This window comes from Equus quagga, chromosome 6, assembly GCF_021613505.1.
Source record: "Equus quagga isolate Etosha38 chromosome 6, UCLA_HA_Equagga_1.0, whole genome shotgun sequence".
NCBI classification, from domain to species: Eukaryota; Metazoa; Chordata; class Mammalia; order Perissodactyla; family Equidae; genus Equus; species Equus quagga.
The window spans coordinates 12,407,101-12,427,119 of record NC_060272.1 but is presented as its reverse complement, the minus strand read 5'-3'; the positions used below and the strand labels follow the sequence as shown (position 1 = coordinate 12,427,119).

Sequence of the window (20,019 nt, the reverse complement as noted above, 5' to 3'; positions counted from 1 at the left end):
CCTCATCCTTAGTCACTCCCTCCCTCATTCTTGGTCTCGGTTTAAATATCACTACCTCATGAGGACCTTCTCTGACTTCTCAGATGAGGAGCAAGGACTCTAAAATGCATATTCCCATAGCACCCTGCATTACTTCTTTAAAATTCCCATTATTCTTATAATTGCTAGTTCAGTGCTGGTTTTCTCTTCCCACCCTGAAGCACCCTGTCAGCTCCGTGAGGGCAGGGACTGTGCTCTTCCTGTTCAGGACTATCTTAGTGTCAGTAAATATCAGCTGATGGAATCCTGAGTAACGTAAGTGAAAGTGCTTTTTAGGCAAGAAGCTGCTACTTCAATTGTTATTGTTGTTACTACTGGCGGCAATAGTAGGAGTAGACGTAGTTGTAGTAACTGAATCATCATCAGCATTGTCACCATCAAATGTATGGCAGAAAGAGAACCACAAAATAATATTAAATATTATCAATATTCATTGTAAACTCTTCCTCTTTCTCCCCTCCATCCTTTTAACCGATAGAAACATGTAACTACATATATGATTAAACGGCCATATACACGGAGCCCACAAGGATGGATAAGAGTACAATATTTTGCTTCTCATGTATCAATGCTTGAAACGCACAATGAGCCCCCACCTGGAGAAAGATCCAAAAGAAAGAAAGAAGGTGTGTTCTCACGCTGAAGTACATGAAAATCCCTTCTCCAAATTATGCGGGCAGGGAATACGAAGAACTATAAAAGCAGCCCTTTCTGAGAAGAAGATTTTTAACCGAAAGCAGAAGAGAGTGAAGAAAATAAAATTCTCCAGGAGGAAGAATCGGTTCTCTGTTCCCAAGATGAGGCTGCTTAATTGTTCCCCCTAAAAGAGCAGGGAAACGGAAATAGTGCAAACGCCGTGGAGTGGCAGAGATGCTGCTCTTGAGAAGGTGACATGGTTTTGAACAAGAATTATTGATATTTAGGGGCAGGGAGGGGGACAAAGCAAGAGAAGGTGCCAGAGTGGTCCACCAAAGAAAAGGAGTTTATGGGGCTTTATGAGGAGCTCAGAGCAGATGCTAAGTCCAGAAACTGCACAGGCCAAGACCTGATGGCCCATCCCCTGACCACCTCCCAGGACTCAGGCCCCTTCTAATCCCATCGCCTCACATTTGCAGAGGTGAACTTCGTTAAGGAAGTACCTTTATTACACCATGCTGCTCGGAGAGCTTGCAGATGCAGAACAGACTACCTATTAAAGATAGTCCTTCCCAGGACTCAGTAAGGTACTCAGTTAAGTGAATTATGATCGTGACCACCCACCCCCAAATAACTCAGGCCTTTTGGAAGAACATTTTTATAAGATTTAATGCGACAACAAAATTCTTCACAGGTTCAATACTGCTGGCATGCCATCACCTGTGTGTGCATTCATTCACCAGAAATTTACCAAATTGCTATGGTGTGGCTGAAAAAATGCGAGGTCCTGGGAATACAGGATGGAGGAAAATACTATCCCCAACTCCAGGACAATAAATTTGGGCAGATCTAGAGCTTGCAGAGCTGTGGATTTCCTTGTATAAAATAAAAGTCAAAGAGCTTTGCTGGATGAGTTTTAAAAATGGCATTGTACCGCACCTGGAGGCAGGCTGGAGCGCGTCCCTGGGGCTTGTTGACATCCACAGCCACCAGCTGCCACCCGCCAGCAGCGTCTTCATGAAACATCTTCAAGACAAAGAGGGAGATGAGTCAGAGACACTTAATATGGAACATTGAGAACTCCAACTTTATGTCTCCAGCTTTTAATATTTTTTTATGTTATCAAAGATTTGTCCTCTTACAGATTTATTTTTAGAACACGAGTCATTCCAATTATGTTCATTTTAACCCTGAAAATTTAAGTGAAATAGTAATAATAACAATAAGAAGAATGATCAGAGCTTGTATTTATTGGGCACTTGCTGTGTATCTGGTCCTTTATGCCTCACATATGCTTTGCATATAATTGCCCAAATATTCTCCATAAGACTGTAAAGTAGGTATTCTATCACCATTATACTGATTATCATATATTAGATCTGGGAGAAATAGAACATTAGAATTCCAAAGCATTGTGTCTGGTATGTTTTTACTAGAAGTGGTGAATTTTTATCTTTATTTAGTGGACATTCCTCACTGAGCCAATAGAAAAATATTCTCAGGATAAATAATATAAGAAATGTGCATGTAGTATAAGGAAAGAGGGTGATGTTATTTTAACGGTAGGAGACTGACATATCACTTAATAGACTCGGTGAACTTATTTTAACTAGGTCACAATTAATCCGCTCAGCAAAAATTTTATGTACATATTTATGAAGGGAAAAAGTATTTTGTTTTTCCTTAAAAGATGAACGTGATGAAATTCAGGATAGTATAAGATACTAAACCTGACAGTCACTGACCCGGCTGCTCAGCTGATTGAATGCCTAGGTTATTATCTTACTGCATGTTCTACCACCTCAAAAATTAGCTATCTGTCAATACTACATTCAGCTGGAAGACATTTCCCACTTATAAGTATTTTCCCACTAACATATTTTGTTTCCGATTCCTTGTGTGTGTGTGGGGGGTGTGTGTGTATGGAGGTGGTAGTGATAGGAATTAAGGATTTTATTTCTCTAAGAAAGGGCACTAACTACAAGCATTCACTGTTTCGTTCTCGCCCAAGGTCGCTGTTTCATACATTTAAATAAACATTTTCTTTGCAGTACTTATCTATGTCCTCGTGTTAGTCTGACCCTGTGTTCAGAGGGGTAATTGTGGATGGAAATAGGACATGACACAAAGATCCCATTACCTAGGGTTTATAATGGTAATTTCAAACTCCTGGTAGTCATCTGCAGAAAGAAAACGTGTCCTCTATAAAATACGTGAGGCAGTGGGCGACAAGCGCCGAAAGCCACAGGCCATATATGAATTTACTTTTAAAATGACAAAATGGAGGTGTGCATTTACACGAAGATTCTTTGATCAAAGACGCCAATTACAAAGCAGTTTCCTCAGCTGTCCATTTATAGGATTCTGATACCCTTTAGAGTGAATTTTAAAAGGTATCTTTAGTGGCAAAATTAAGCACATCCTTTAGGAACAGGCTCATTCTGAGAATACATACATTGGTTGAAATGCAAACCTGCTAAAGTGCCTTTTACAGTTCCTGTCACAATTCTGGGAGTCTCCTTTCAAGGAGAAAAGACAAAAGCAGTCTCGTCAGTCACCAGCTGAAACCCCTCCATGCACACATCCCGTGCTCTCTTATCCTGGCACAAAGATTCCTGCGGCATATATGTGCTTTGATCAGTAGCAGACTAATTTTCTCTGTTAAATTATTTCTTCCAGTAGACCAAAATCAAATGAATCAATTTAAATGTTAGTAAAAGTGTTGTCTCAAGGTCACTTCTTTGTATGAAATAAAGCGAAGGAAATGCAAACATGTTCAATTTCTCTTTAGTTCCCCGAATTATAAAATGCCATTTAGATTGGTTAATATAACAGTAGCTATGTGAGGCAGACGATGGGATATCCGAAACCAGGAATCCCCAGGAACTGAAGTCCTTAAAGGAGTATGGCAGGGGCTGCCAGTTGTCCCGCAAAATCTGTTCTCCCTGTCTTCCAAAGTAAGAAAATTTTTACACGAACACTGGGTCACCAAAAAGAAAAAGGACTAATTCTTTTCTTTTTTTGAAGCTCATCTTGATCATGTAATTACATACTGCCCCATGAGATATAAGCAGAAACTTTCTCTTTCTTTCCATTCTTTTCCTTCCTGCTTTCTGGAATAGGGATGTGAGGGTTAGAGCTACAGCAGCCACCTTAGTCCACAAAGCAACTTTAGGAATGAAGGTTATGCAAGGTGGAGCAAAAAGGTGGAAGGAATCTGGATTTGCGGCACTACGTCCACCACGGCAACCCTGAATGGCCTCCAATAACTTTACATGAGAGAGAAAGGAATGCTGTCTCACATAAGCCACTTGTTTGGGGCTTTTTGTCCCTTGTAGCTGAACTTAAGTAATACAAGTGGCATCAGTTTGAATGTCCAATGATTTATTTCACTTTAAAGATGTAAGTTTCGTTTCCCCTCTCAGTATATAATTAATACAGTTTTACTATTAAATACTTAAAAATGTGGCTGAGCTGTAAAAAATTCTTAAACTCAACACCCAGAGACAACCACCTCTAACATTTTAGAGTTAACCTTCCAGGAATGTTATACACACACACATACACAAAAACATGAGCCCATTTTTTTCATTAATATGTTGTCTGAATATTTTCATGTCAACAAATTTAATCATGATTTAATGGCTTGCATTTATTCTAAGTTCATAATTTATAACCAATAACTTATTGCTAGGGTTCATATTATTTTTTTTAAATCAAAATGACTCTATAAACATTCTTGAATGTATATCTTTGAGCACTGCCTCAAATTTTTCTTAGAATAAATTCCTAGAAGTGGAATCTCTTGATCAAATATAGTTTCTAATTTGATACATATTGCCTAACTTTTCTAGAAAGGATATTTCAATTTACACTCTTAGTAAAAATGTATGAGAATGCCCTTTTCTCCACCTTACAACCAACAAGAATACTCTTTTTTCAGAAAAGAGAAGTTCTCATGGGGCCAGAACAAAGACAGTGTGTTGACAGCAGGGCCCGTAATGACTAAATTAAAAAGAAGAAGGATCTCAGTGAGTAAAACTGAAGGCTCTTACAGCTGATCAACCTGGTTCTAAGTCCCAGGTCCACCACCTACCAGTTATGTAACATGCGGTAAACTAATTAACTTTCCAATCCTTGTCATTTTTTAATCTGCAAAGCAGAAACAATAATAGTACCTACCTCACAATATTATTGTGAAGATGAAATATGATTGCTTGTAAAGCCATTAACACATGATTAATGCAGTTCTCAATATCTGTTAATCATTGTAATAAGACGTTATGAATTAGTGGAATATGACCAATGACAACATGAGTGAATTTCCATGAGCTCTCTCCTGTTAGTACAACCATTTGGGAACCCATAGAGCTTTCAGTCTTGAGATTTATCTCAGGCTTGTCTGTTTGAAACTGCCAGGGTTTTACCAAGGGTCACTTGATTTACAAAGTAGTTAAGGATGCTTTTGGGATGGTTCTACTGTAGGCCACATTTCATCATCCTCATCAACAATAATAACAGATTATTTAATGGCGGGGGCAGAGAAAGAATCTTGGTAACTAGGCTAATCACTAGCAACTGAAATAAAATTCCAAACTCAAGAAACACACATACATATAATAATGTAGAGAAAATCTAAAATTTATTTTGAAATTCTTACCCTCTTTGAGTTCTTTCAAAAATCAATCATTTAAAAAAATAGGTAATAGTCTTTATTATATGAAATAATGAAAGTAGACACTTGACTAGATTTCATTATTATATGATATATTCACTGACTCAGCCTCACAAAACATAATTCTCATTTATGGCTTCCCATGGTGACTGTATTATTCCATTACTATGGTTTCTTATTGAAGGAGCTGACTATTGTACCGTGCTAGAAGAGACCTTCCCAGAATCTGCCTTCATTAAATTGCTTTCTCCCATATTTTAATGACGTATATTCACATGGAAATCAATGGTTTTGAAATGCAGTAAACAAATGTTTACTAAAGTATTGTCCTTGAGCATTAAGTTGTACATAGTCTTTTATGGTGGATAAATTCTTTCCATTTTTGATCATGTCTTCTTTTCTTCTATGCCTTTCTGCCTTTTAACCCAGCATTGAACATTTATACAGAAATTGCTTAGGAGCTCTAGAAACCCATATTCTAAGAATGTCAATGGAACCACAAAGGAGGAAGCACTTATAAGTGTGCTTTTATCCTACAACAACTCTACCCTTATCAATCCTCTACCTTAATTAGGGGATATTAATTCAGAAAACCTGGGCCAGCAAGCATGCTCAACCAGGGATTATGACAGACCCAGAAATGATTGCTCTCTTGAGATAATCAGATTGTCCAATTTACCAATCCCTCAATATGAACCATTGGACCATGAGTCATATATAAAAGTTAGGTATGTATTGCTTGCCAGAGCCCGCCTGGTGTCTCTCATCACCCTACAGAAGAAAAACATGGCCGTGTGGGGCCCTAATGGTTAGCAGTTCTTTCAGTTCTACCGCAGGCAAAGTCAGATCAGCTCATCCCTCCCATGAACCCGCCTAGATCAGAATACCACTTGACTACCCACAAATATGTGAGGTGAAGCGTCTAAGGAACGAGAGGAAATGTATGGACTAGGGAGATGCTACATCCAGGATATTTCTTCTTGCACATCTGCACATCCCAATATCCAATTCTAGGGCAACACCCTAAGAACTTGTGGCATGGGTAGTCCTGTTGTGGACTCACACAGGGCGCCATTATATCATGGATGTTGGAATCTATTGCACTATAACCCAACATATACCTGAGCATGTGGCAAAATGACCCATGTCTACCAATTACGCAGGTACAAAAGCCACCGTCCCCACCAGAGTTCAGGAGAACTAATGACTACTAATCTGAAATTTTCCACATCATTTTCCTTTTGTTTTCCTGTTACATGTTGTGTTATGATCTCCATAAGACCTTTGGCATTAATTTTTCTGTAATTTGTTTCTTTGCTGTGACTCAGAGGCAGGCTGCTTTGTTATTAAGAAAAAAACAAAACAGTTCTCATCACAGACTCTCTTTTCCCTTTGAACAGTCCACATCAGAACCAATTCCTACTGAATTATTGCCTAAGATGTCGGAAAGCCCCTTCTTTATCCTGTTAACGGGCATAATTTTCTTTCTACACACAGAGCCCTCCTGGAAAGTCCATAGACTTAGAGATATCAACAAGCCCACCAAGCCTGGGACCCTCTTAGTCTTTCTGTGAGGATAACATATAGAAAAAGTGCAAATGTCCCATATACCAGAGAAAGGCAAAAACTGACTTCATTTCTGAACACCTGTGTGCTTTACAACACAATAACCATCTTTATTTTATTTCCTCAAAGCCTATCTGCTTTATTGGAATTAGAAACTTGTGATTTAGTATTTTAAACCATTTAACAAGTGGTCCTTGCGCACAGAGTTCTGTCAGATTTTGCAAACGTAACAGAATCACAGCAAATGATGTCTCTCCCTTCCACACACACAAAGCATCTAGGCCACTTGCCCAGTGGCTGGTGAGGGGCTGGGCGGGGCCTGACAGCCTGTTGCCAGGCAGCCCAAGTGGTGTTTTACCAAGAGGCTGCTGCAGGAGCTTCGGTTGCCTAGCAACCGTGTCTTTAGCCGCCACATTTTTCTTAATGAAGGTTTTTCACAATTCTCTGTATGATTACCTCTCCTGAATACCTAAACCCATTACCTCTGAATTACCAACTTATTCCTCCTGATTAAGTACAATTTTGCATCAAAACAATTTTGTACAACTTTTTTCACAGTCTTTTCACTTTTCACTTTCTATTATAACTGCTGGCTGATTTAGTGGTGCTTCCAAACACTACCTTTCCAGCTGTGGTTTTATAAATAAGAGTTACTTAAGAAGCATTATATGGTTTCAAAGACATTTTAGGTCATCTCCCAGGAACACTGAATGTAAATTCTGTGTTGTGTTCATAGTTCTATGTTCTATTTAGTTCCCCATGTCGAGAGCAGAAAACATGCCCTTTGAGAAGTTATCACTCAATTTAAAAGACACGTCAGAATGGACTTGGACCTTTATTATTTCTCATAGTTTATTAAAAGAGATGAGAGAAGAAATAAGAACTAAATGTGGTTGATTCTTAGAAGGCTTTCCTACACGACATCTATGATATAACCTATATAACATTTAAAAAAATATTTCATGGAAGTTTGAAAGCTGTTTGTCAAAATTGAATAATATCAATATTATTCATCTGTAATGAATTGGCTAGACATTTCAAACTCTTACAACATCATAAAGATGCTGCATGAGGCCTTTTCAAATATTAGCATATTTAATAGCATTTTAGCATCTAATTACTAAAAGTTCAATTCAAAGATTTTCAAGGTAAAATGGCACCTTGGATCTTTCACAGATACCTTTGTCCCAACAGATCTGTCTAAGTGTTTACAAACTTACATTAAATTTTTCTTAAAATTTAATATTAATAGTTACAAGGCATTAAAACCATTTCATTCTTGATTCTGGAATTTTTACTTTCTGTCTCTTTTATAAAGATTCATACTAGAAGAAGATATATAAACCTGCCCTTCCTCTTTCTAAACACCAAAAGAACCCAAAAAACAAAAACCACACACTCACAACAAAACCAAAAATAAAAACAAAGACATTGGACCTGAATTGCCCTCTTACGTAATAACTGTCCTGCTGCTTTTAGCCAAACTCGAAGACACTTCCAATTTCCTAGGAGCATTGGGGGACCCTGCTGAAGATGCGGCGATTCCTCAAAAACCACAGGCAGGCATTTGAACTTGAGAAGTCTTCCTCATGACTCACTGTACTGTGATTGTTTCACTCTGAATGACATATGTTGTCCATTGCAAACACTCTAACCCTATACACAGGCCCTCTGACGGTGAGCACAGACATGCCCCTGGTCGAGTGAGCTTCCTCCTCACCCCCCGATACTGTACCTGTGTGGTGGCTGTGGAAGTGGTGCTGCTTCTTGATCCCCACATTTGTTGAAATTGGACCCTGATTTCTGCAAATGTTTCAATGATGACAGCGATAAACACATTCTGAAAGAAAATTACAAACCATATTTACCAAAGACTGGGAACAAGGGAGTGGAGGGAAACAGAAAACAAATAAAAAATCTGCAGAAACTGTCAGAAAACCGAGATTTCATTAGGATGCAGTTTTACAGTACCTTAACAAGCCAGGCAAGGAAGAATATGAGAGTGATGAAATAGAAGTAGGAACGCCAGCGGGGAAAGCTGTCAATGGCTCTGTACATGAGGAACACCCAGCCTTCCTGGGAGGCAGCCTCATAGACCGTGAATATGCTGGTGCCTGTCAAGAGACAGGAGAGCAGATTGAGTTACAGTGGACTTTTGAAATGAGAAAACATTTTTCAGAAACCAATTAATATTTATTCATGCTCATTTTCTCAATGACAGAAGCTCTTCTAAAGGGACTAATATTGCATGCAACATTGTATTGTTCTTATACTTAGGATTTGGATAAAGTTGTTTCTGACTTCAAGCCATGGCAATTTCAATATCCCAGCAATAAAAAAACTTTATATCATTAGCGATTAGGTTCATTTAACAATGTGGAAAAGGAAACCAATATTCAAATCAAGTGAAGATATAATAAAATATAATGTCTACAATGTAAGCTTGCCTCTTGGGGCTTAACACTTTCTGTGTGCTGAAAAGCACTTGTAGTTTTAGCCAAAATGAAATCAATCTGGGAATTGGGTTTCATTTGAAATCTCTCTCTCATAGGAAGACTGAAGTATTGTAGACTCCAAAAATCAGTATGTTGGAGCCTGTCTTTGGATTTCACGCTGTTTGCTAAACACCAAAATGTAACATAGTAAATCATCAAGTAGTATTTCGATTTTCCGGGAGAGTTGTCTCATTGAAAATACTACTGATAAGGGAAAGAAGAAAAGTGAACAATATGTGGGCAGACTTCTGAATACGTGGTTAAGAGGACCTAACATGCCATTCAGAGGAAAGACAGTGGTTAATCCTTGCAACATCATAACGTATGTGCTATTATTTCCCCATTTTACAGATGGAAAAACTAAAGCACATAAAGGGTAAGTGATTTGTCTAAAGATGCACAGATAATAATAGGAGAACTAGATTAACCGAGTCATTCTGGAACAAGGTCCTGCATATTTAACTGTGATGGTAACATGCCTTCTGACATCCTTTCTGTGGCTTAGTTTCCCCATCTGTAAAATGAGGAAATAAATAACCCATACCTCATAGTGTTGTGAGGATTAGATGATTTAATTTCAATAAAGCATTGGCATATGGTGAGTACTTAACCAATTTTAGGTATTATTATTATAAAAATGGAAAATAGTTGCTTAATATTATTTTGTGAGAAAACATATAAATAATATAGTGCTGAATTAAAGTTGTTTATAAAACAAATATGATACAGCTTGTTATTCATAAAACTGGTAAACATTTGCACTTCAATAAATTACACTGCTATAAATGAGTTAAATTATTATAGGATATAAAACCAACATCCACCCATATATGTTCTAATCACACAGAAATTTAAAACTAGAATATGCATACAATCAAATATCCAAACTAAGAAGGGGGTTACTCAGGTTGGCTGATGACTGACTATCTCTCTGGGCCTGTGCATTCAGGAAGAGTAATGAGAGCATCAATGAATACCAAAGCACGCAGAACAGCGAAAAGCCTGCAGTAAACGGGGACACGTGGGAAATAAAGAGGCTTGAGAGAACAGCTGAGAGAAAGGAGGAATGGGCATTCCTATTTGATGAATGCCTATGATGCACTAATCTGTGCTAAGTAGTTATATAAAATATAACTTCGTATGTGTACTGCCTCTCATTTTAAGAATCATATTGTACACACTGGTATGTCGTTGCCATAACAACTACCATTTGTAAAACACGCCCAGTTTAAGGTTCTTTTACATACTTCAATGCTAAGGAAATCTTTGTATAATTAGGCGGGTGGATGGGGAGGTGGGTAGAAGGGCAGATATTAACAAGCACATTTTACAGAAAAGGAAAGTGAAGGTCACTAGTTAATGAACTTGCCTGGGATAGAAAGTGATAAAGCCAGAAACTGAACTCTCACAGGTCCAGGTCTTTAACCCTTCTTTTCTTTGCCATGTTACTTTTATATTCTCTTGCTTGAGACTGAGACTTTAAAAAGAGCTTGTTTTCTCTTATTATCCTTAATTTGAATGAAGTCTATTTTTTTCTGAGGGTCTATGATGGGTAAGTTTATAGTGCAGTGAGGAACTCATGCAAGAAGACAACTTTAAAGAGAAAAATTCTGAAAAGAACAGCGTGTACAAAAAATAAAATGCCAACAGAAATAACCATTTCCATTAATGATTCATACGTACTAAAAATGTACATTTTTGCTTTTGTAGTGTGAATATGAAAGACAATTTTAACATAAAACAAGTCATTTATGTCCCTTTTCTTCTACTGATTTGAACTAAAACAGAAAAGGGGCTAGAGAAATCCATTACGAATTACCATTAAAGTGTAACAGCTTTACCAATTGAGCATTTACAGGTAAAATCATGGGACTGTCAATATAAGATTAAATTTGAAAGGAACACTGAAAATTATCCTGCTCTAACTCGCCCGTCTCTTCTTTTATTACATCCACAGGAAAGATGCTAGTTGGAATTAAGTAAAGAATAGTGCATTCAATGAGCAATCTCGAAGCTTTTACTTCATTTTTCCTAATTTGACACAGAAAAAAGAAAAGAAGTAGGACCTCGCAGTGCAGCTCAAAAAGCAGGGTTTGTTGATACAGAGAGATGAGACATTTGTGAAAATGTAACCAAAAAATGCCTGAGGAGAACGCCGACTCCTGAAAAAAGTGTTTCACGTATATACGAACTACAGCGGCTCAAAGGCTTTGAAGACGTTACGAAGAGTTGCAGGAGCAAAGGCAATTGAATAAGACAGTCCTTCCTCATCACTTTTCTACTCCCGAGTTGCAAAACATGAAAAGAAAATCACTTTCGAAAAAATTTTCCAATTGCTGACCGATATTTAAAACGGCAAAAATCAAATTTACGATCCTTATTTTCTTTGGGAAGTAGGCAACCCTGAGAAAGAAATCGTAGCCACTCAAACTTATTTTGCACATCCTGCTCTCTCTGACTGGCCCCCCACTACCCCAGCGCCTCTCTCTGGTCCTCTTAGCTGTCCCCTCTGCGCTGTCCCAGCCCAGCTCACTTCCTTTGCCCTCAGTCTCCTCAGGGAGCCCGGAGCTCACCTGCCTCACGTCGCTCACCACACTGACTTCTGTCACCCTGTCTGTCTCCCGAAACACTCTAAGTTAAGAGGACTCTAAGTTAACACTCTATCTTTCACTTCTGACCTGGCATTGAGAAGCACTCAAGAAATGTTGATACATTAAATAATATCATAGTATTAAAACATACGAAGGCCTTTCTCAAATATTTGCTTTTCTATCAATTCTTCCTCACTGTGAATACCGCACAGATAATTTGGAACCAAAGAGAAGTATTTAATAATTGACTTTGTTTTGCTGATTTTCAAAATTCACTTAGAACACATATACATATATAAACTTAAAAGTCCATGCTACACATAAACAAAAAAGTCTTCCCATATTGTTTGATCCAGCATGGGAAATCTCTAGAAAATATTATATTGATACATACAAAATATTTTCTCTAGATACACTCCAGAATACTTTTACTCCATTTTAATTTTGAAACTAAAATTTCTAGCCAAAAAGATCACACTTTCTTTGTTAAATGAATCCTGATTCTACAATAGCACCCGGGACTAGAACACATTTTCTTCCTAGAGAACAACAAGGCCTGCTCCAGAAATCTCTCTGGGAAGCTCCCGGGACAGCACCGTTTTCTTAGACCCCAATTCTCAAAGCACAAATTCAAGTTGTATAAGAAACAAAGTCACCATAACATTACTCGGCTCATCAATTCTCCTAATTTCATTCATCCTTACTGACCTCTTCCATTGGTTTGATTCATCAGATAAGAAGACCCACAAGTCTACATTTAGAAAATAAATCCCTTGGAACTTTCTACAGGCTGCATGTATTCAGATATAGTAGAGGATATTTTTTTTATAGCTCTGAACAAAATTATATTCCAATCTGTTTCCACTATCTTTAGGACTATATTTAACGCTTGGCTGTCTTCTGCTGACTCTTTTTTTGTGAAAAAAAGTGAGAAACTGATTGTGCCCTGGGAATACTCCCTTTTGTTTCTTCTTGACATAGGGTACATAATGCCATTGAGTTGTTCAACTTTGAAATAACGGGGCCACAAAATTTTGATGAGATTTAAAAACAAGTTACTAACCTGGGGTCCCAGCATTGAATTCCTCTCCAAACACAAAATATCTACTTATTCTAATGATGCTGATGCTCGATCTATTGTGAAAGAATTTGGGAAGTTAAAGTTGGTGATGTAGGCTTGAGATTGTTGAAAAGAATGAGTAAGTACACCAGGCCTTAGTCTGAACAATAACCTTCACCCCACACTCAGAATTCCCAATAGAATCTAGAGGTTCCTTTTAGGACAATTCATGCTATCCTCTCTCTCAATGTTTGGATCCTCAGGTCAATGTTCCTGAATTTTAACCCCTCCGGCGATACACACCACCCCCTGAGGCAGCCCCATCCAAGGTCAGGCAAGAACCCATCCCATTGGATGCTGGCTATGGCTCAGTCCCTTTTGAATCTGCTCTTGGCTTTGCAAAGCACAGCAAGCTACAGGAGTTTGGAAGTAGTCCCTATAGCACCTTGAGGGAGTCAGCCTTCATTCTACCTAGGTCATCCTGCTACAGATACTTGTCTTCTTATCTGGTCCATTAACCTTCCCAACCTGATGCACTTTTTATGAAACTGATCTGATTGTCTGGCTTCATTTCCCACCTGGGAACAGAATCTCAGTGTGGGCAAAATGACAACATTTTTGTCACTCAAGAACATCAATCTCCCTCAAACTTTTCTAAGTTGCTCTTTCTGTTCCCCCAGCTGACTCTGATTGGATCTTATCCTTTTCAGACTTTATCCCTACTACATTCCAGTGTGAGCATCCCTTTTAGTTGGAAGAGAAAAGAAAACTACATGTTCCTCCACCACTACACATGAATGGCTGTCATCTACTGGTGCCTCAATGAACTGCTCTTAACCAGCAAGTTTCACTGTGGAAGGATATAATTCTCAGCCTAAACTCCAAACGGACGCTTATTTTCTCAACTACAGTTGCAATGACTAAATCTCCAACCCTGAAAGGTGGTCAAACAAGAGAACACATGTAAAGAGCTTGATCTTTGCACATTTCCATTGTTAGAAATACAATCTGTTGAAGATGTGGTGAGTGTGCTTCCCTGGTTTCCATTTGTTTTGTTATGTTTGGATATATGCAACTTATCTCCAACTAAATGTTATTTTTAAACTCTACAACTACTCCATAGAGCAATATTCTTATTAAGCCACAGGACTAATACAAACACAGAACTTTGCTTAGTTTGAGAAAGAATTCACTGAAGCCACTTAAAGGCAGGTTGTCCTGTCAGTTTGACTTTAGGTAGAAGTCACTGTTGTTTAAATTCTAATGTGTCAAAGATAAATAAGTTCGCTCATCTAGGGGCACCACTGGTTAGTTGACACTCTAAGCCAGACACTCTAATTCCTCAACTTTGGCACTGGGGACATTTGGGGCTGGATAACGCTTTGTTGTGGGGGCCTGTCCTGAGCACTGCAGCATCCCTGACCTCCATCCACTAGAGTCAACAGCACCTTCAACCCCCAATTATGACAACCAAAAATGTTTGTGGACATTGCCCAGTATCCCCTGGTAGGCAAATCACCCCTGTTTGAGAACCACTTTTCTAACCTGATCGTCTCCCTGATCCTGTGACTTTTGTCCTTCAGGGCCTTAGCTCTGGGCCTCACATATGACTGCATTTATTAAGTATTTTTAAACTGAATTGAACTTCCTCATGTAACACAGGGGAAAATGGAACAATTGTGAGGCTTATCAAAATTTATCCTTTGGCTTATTATGAACTGTTTGGAGGTTAAACAATTTCAGGCCAAAGAAGAGACCTAAAAATGCATTTTTGGACTATATTTACAATAGTCTACACGTGAGTTTGACATTTTATTCATCTTTAAAAATTTTTGAAGGCTAAAAGCCTAGATCCTAAGACATCACTGTTTACACAAAATATTTGCCACACAGTAGACAGCTCAATAGTATCATTACATTAATATTTATCAGTTTTTTGTTTCAACAACTGCACATTGGAAGATAAATCTTATTTCGTTTTTACTTCCTGCAATATTATAAGATGACTGTCTGTACATACCTGTATCCCAGGGAGAAATATCTTAGTTTGGAGAATGAGATATTACAAATATATTAAGTTTTAAAAAGAAAAATCACATATTTGAAATGAAATAAATGGCAGAAAATTTTCCTCACGGAAAATTACAGTGCTACTTTGTGAATTATTCCAAGACAAACCACAAACACATATGTTTTGCAAGTTTTCCAGGTTTTGCAGCTGAATCAAAATGAGGCATTCAATATATTAACGTACAAAACAGAGGAAAACGGACTAATCTGTAGTCCATGTTCATGACTCTAATTCTGTCTGGACCACAAAACAGAGTGTTGAGTAGAAACCTGCTAAGTGGCTCATGACACATGTGGGTGCAGTCAACAATGGAATCTAAATGGCCACAACCAGATTCCAAACAGCTTGGCGGCTTCTCTAACTCAACCATAACCTGTAGCTTGAGGTCACCTGTTGAAGACAAAATCTACAATGAAATCATCTTTTGTGTCTGTGATCTCAGTTTCTTTCACCCTCTGGGAATTTGCCCATTCTCTGGCATAAAATCTCTTATACATATTTGAACCACACATTTAAAATATTTTAACCAGTGGCCAGTGGTGAGATTCACTGTAACTTTCTATAATATGTTTTTTTTCCCGCCACACTGCTCCACACCACCTCACCCTTTACCTCTTCACATGAACCGTACGCGCAAATCCTGAGAGTTGGATCTGTGCTGATAATAAATTTTAACCAAGCTTGGTTATTATAAAGTAAACCTATTTGTCATGAGGCCATAAAAACAAACGCCAGTGAGTGATGTATATTCTTAAGGTGGACATCTGGATTCGACATCATAAATCTCTGTCACTGAGGCTGAATGCATCGGCAAACATGAAATGTGAATAAGGTCAACAGAGCAGCACTAGCAAGAAAGGCCCATCCTGAATCACAGAGGCTTAATGAGCAATAAAACCAGCCAGAATTAAATTACTTGGGATGAAGTCACCTTTCTAATGAATAAAATCTTTATGAACAATGTTTTCTACTCCTTGAAATTACGTTTAATTTTACTAAAATATATTTCTAAAATAATTTAATTATTTCCCTGGACAGACTGTGATATAACCTTATGACTATAATAATCTACACACAACTCACCCACATGCTCAACTAAGGATCCACACACATTCAGTCTGACGACTGTCGTGCGGCCATCAAATAACAAAACAAAACAACATTTTTTATTTGCTCTTCAAGAACATGGAGCAAATACAGAGGACTTCTTTTATTCTAAATGCTTTAAAATGTATCTATAAACCTTATATTTTTGAGATGAATTTTAGTTTAGGTTTTTTTTTTTTTTTAAAAGGTAAGCACTCTTTTGGCACAACCTCACCTCACTGATGAAATCGCTTTATCTGTTACCTTAAACCTCATCACTACCCACAGCGCTGAAGTTTTGCTATAAGATCAAAGGCCATATAGAAAACAGCAGGTATATATTTATACATATTTTCTAAGTTAAACTTTTTTTATAAGTAATAAAGATTCTTAGTTGGGATGTATTTCTTCAGATGTAGGTAATTTCTAAACGCCCAAGTTCTAAATATAAAATACTTCTAAAGAAGGAGCGGTGAAGCTTTAACCATAGTATTCACAAATGGAAAAAGAAGTGTTGACAAGGCCGGATGCTGACATTGGCAGGAAAGTTTAGATATTAAAGTAGAACAGTTCCAAGGATGCTGAGTCCACATGCCAGCTAAAACACTCCCGCCCCTGGTGCCGGGCCGTTTCCATGTCGGGTGACTAAGGTAGCAAAGGAGAGGTCGTGACACACACCTGCCATCCCTCTGCCTTTGAGGAGCGTGATTTCAGATCAAAAGAGCTTCTTGGAAATTTATTTTCCATTAGCTGACTTAAAAAAACTATGCTAGGCCCCAATTAGCTTTCAGTTGCCTTTTCTAACAGTCCAACTGTCCATTCCCTCCTCTCTGTGTGACACTGGTCAGTTAGTTAACCATTCTGGGCCTCAGTCTACCATAGATAGACTATGGCAATCATGACACTTGCTGGTCACCCCTAAAACTCTAAATAAATGTTATTTAGTAGCTTTTTAATTTCCTCAAAAAACATATCATGCCAGAAATATGGTTTCTTTTAGAGTGTTTTAGCTGTGTCATCCATTTTTGGGTGAGATTTTAGGAACGATTTATTGGAAACTATAATCAAAAGAAATCAAAGCAAAAAGGCCAGAACCTCACATAATTTTTAAGGAGTTAATAGTCATGACATTAGAATTTCATAATAGTCCAAAATTAGAACCAAGTATTTGGAAAAAGATCTAAGACTTTCTTGTCTCCATATTTTGGGACACACACAGTTCCCATCTCTGCATTATCATGCACAAGCAATGAAAATAAGAATTAACTTTAAGATATATTTGGTCAGTCTACCTCAGAATAGCCACAATAGGGAGAATTTGTTTTAATTTTAATAGCAAGGCTGACTGAAATAGTAAATAAGCACAGGATCAAAAGAGCAACCAAGATTGGAAATAAATAACTTGATTTTTTGCTAACAGAGGCATATTAAAATCTAACTCAGGTCTAAGTAGGAAGGAAGAAAGATACCTCAGTGATATTGACCAAATGTAATTTACAATAAATATGAGATAAGAAATACAAATAACATATGGATTTAACTAAAGTTCTTATTTGTGTTATGATAAATATAAAATTTCCATGATTTACAACGAAAGATTTAATTACATCAATTTAAAAATTGATATGATAATATAAAACTAAAAACAAGGACATGCTCTAATATGCATACTAACATTACAGTTGAATAGCTACAACTAAATACGAAATATTAATTATTAAAAATTTTAAACTATACATGAGGAATTTTTTGTCATATATCTTCACATTGATATATGTATACAAAAATATTTACAGAATTTTTCCTATATTTGCCTGTCTACTTTCTTCCATAAACTCCTAAGGCTAAAAACATGTTTAAAAATGCAGTTTTTCAACTGGTTTAGACTTATTTTTTGGATGTGCCACAGATTCAATTTTAGATTCATTAAGATTATACTAAGACTGAAAAATATTTTGCCTGTATTAAAAGCTGTGTTACTAAGGAAGCAAGTTACTACGTATTCCCACTTGACCAACTTTTCCAACGTAAACCAGAACTTTTCATAGGTGAGATAAGAATATGAGGGAATAGTAATAAATTAACTTTAAAAAAATTAATAGACTTCTTTTTTTTAGCAGTTTTAGGCTTACAAAAAATGGAGCGGATTTTGTACGGAAAGTTCCCATCTATCCCGTCTCTCTGCACACTATCCCCTATTATTAACGTCTTGCATTAGTGTGGTGTAGTTGTCAAAACTGATGAACCAATGTGTGACACCATATTGCTAACTCAAGCCCACAGTTTACAGTAGGTTCACTCTCTGTGTTGTGCAGTTAGATGGGTCTTGACAAATCCATAACATTATGTATCCACTATTACAGTATTACACAGGATAGTTTCACCGTCCTAAAAATCCATTGTGCTCCACCTATTCAACCCTCACCTCTCTCCTCTGAAACCCTGCAACCACTGATCTTTTTGCTGTCTCTATAGTTTTGCCTTTTCCAAAATGTCATATAGTTGGAATCATACAGCAAGTAGCCTTTCAGACTAGTTTCTTTCACTTAGCAAGATGCATTTACCATTGCTCTATGTCTCTTGGTGGCCTAACAACGCATTTCTTTTTATTGCTGAGTAATATTCCATTGTATGGATGTACCACAGTTTTTTTAATCTCAAGTTATGCCCTATTGGGGGGCATCTTGGCTGCCTCCAGTTTTTGTCACTTATGAATAAAGCTGCTATAAACATTCGTGTACAGGTTTTTGTGTGGATATATGTTTTCAATTCATTTGGGTAAAGAGGAGCATTGATTGCTCAATCATATGTTAAGATTATGTTTAGCTTTGTTAAAAAAACAAAATGTCTTCCAAAGTGGCTGTACCATTTTGCATTCTCACCAGCAATGAATGAGAGTCCCTGTTGCTCTAAATCCTCACCAGCATTTGGTGGTGTCAGTGATTTGGATCTGAGCCATTCTGATAGGTGTATAGTGGTATCTCACTTTAATTTGCAATTCTCTAATTACATATGATGTTGGACATCTTTTCCTCTGCTTACTTGCCAAATGCTTACCTTCATTGGTGAGATGTCTGTTCAGATATTTTGCCCACCTTTAAACTGGGTTGTTTGTTTTCTTATTGTTGAGTTTTAAGAGTTCTTTGTATATTTTGAATACAAGTCTTTCATGAGATACGTGTTATTCAAATATTTTCTTTAGTCTGTGGCTTGTCTTTTTACTCTCTTAAGAGTGTCTTTTGCACAGCAGAAGTTATTAATTTTAGTGAAATCCAACTTAGCAGTTTTTTTCATTCACTTATCATGCTTTTGGTTTTGCCAAAACCAAAACCATTGACAAACCCAAGGTCACCTAGATATTTCTCCTACGTTATCTTCTAGAAGTTTCATAGTCTTGCATTTTACATTTAGGTCTATAATCCATTTGAGTTAATTTTTGTGCAAGGTGTACTGGATGTATCTAGATTTATGTTTTTGCATGTGTATGTCCAGTACTTCCAGCATCATTTGTTGAAGAGACTATCCTTTCTCCATTCAATTGTCTTTGCTCCTTTGTCAAAGACCAGTTGATGATTTGTGTAGGTATATTTCTGGGCTGTCTATTCTGTTCCATTGATCTAGCTTCTATTTTTCCAGTACCCCACTGTCTTGATACTGTAGTTTTGTATTAAATCCTGAATTCGAGTACTGTCAGTTCCCTGACTTTGCTCTTCTTCAGTGTTGTGTTGACGATTCTAGGTCTTTTGCCTTTCCATATAAACTTTAGAATCAGTTTGTTGATATCCAGAGGACAACATGCT

The 20,019-nt window shown here is 37.4% G+C and overlaps 1 protein-coding gene across 1 annotated transcript in view; it reads right to left on the bottom strand.

Annotated features, from left to right (window-relative positions):
• Positions 1–20,019, bottom strand: part of NALCN (sodium leak channel, non-selective) — a 302,683-nt gene that overhangs the window by 189,320 nt on the left and 93,344 nt on the right. The window contains 3 exon segments of the mRNA XM_046664759.1: positions 1,615–1,701; positions 8,652–8,756; positions 8,888–9,030. Of these exon segments, the coding sequence (XP_046520715.1) occupies positions 1,615–1,701; positions 8,652–8,756; positions 8,888–9,030 (335 nt within the window).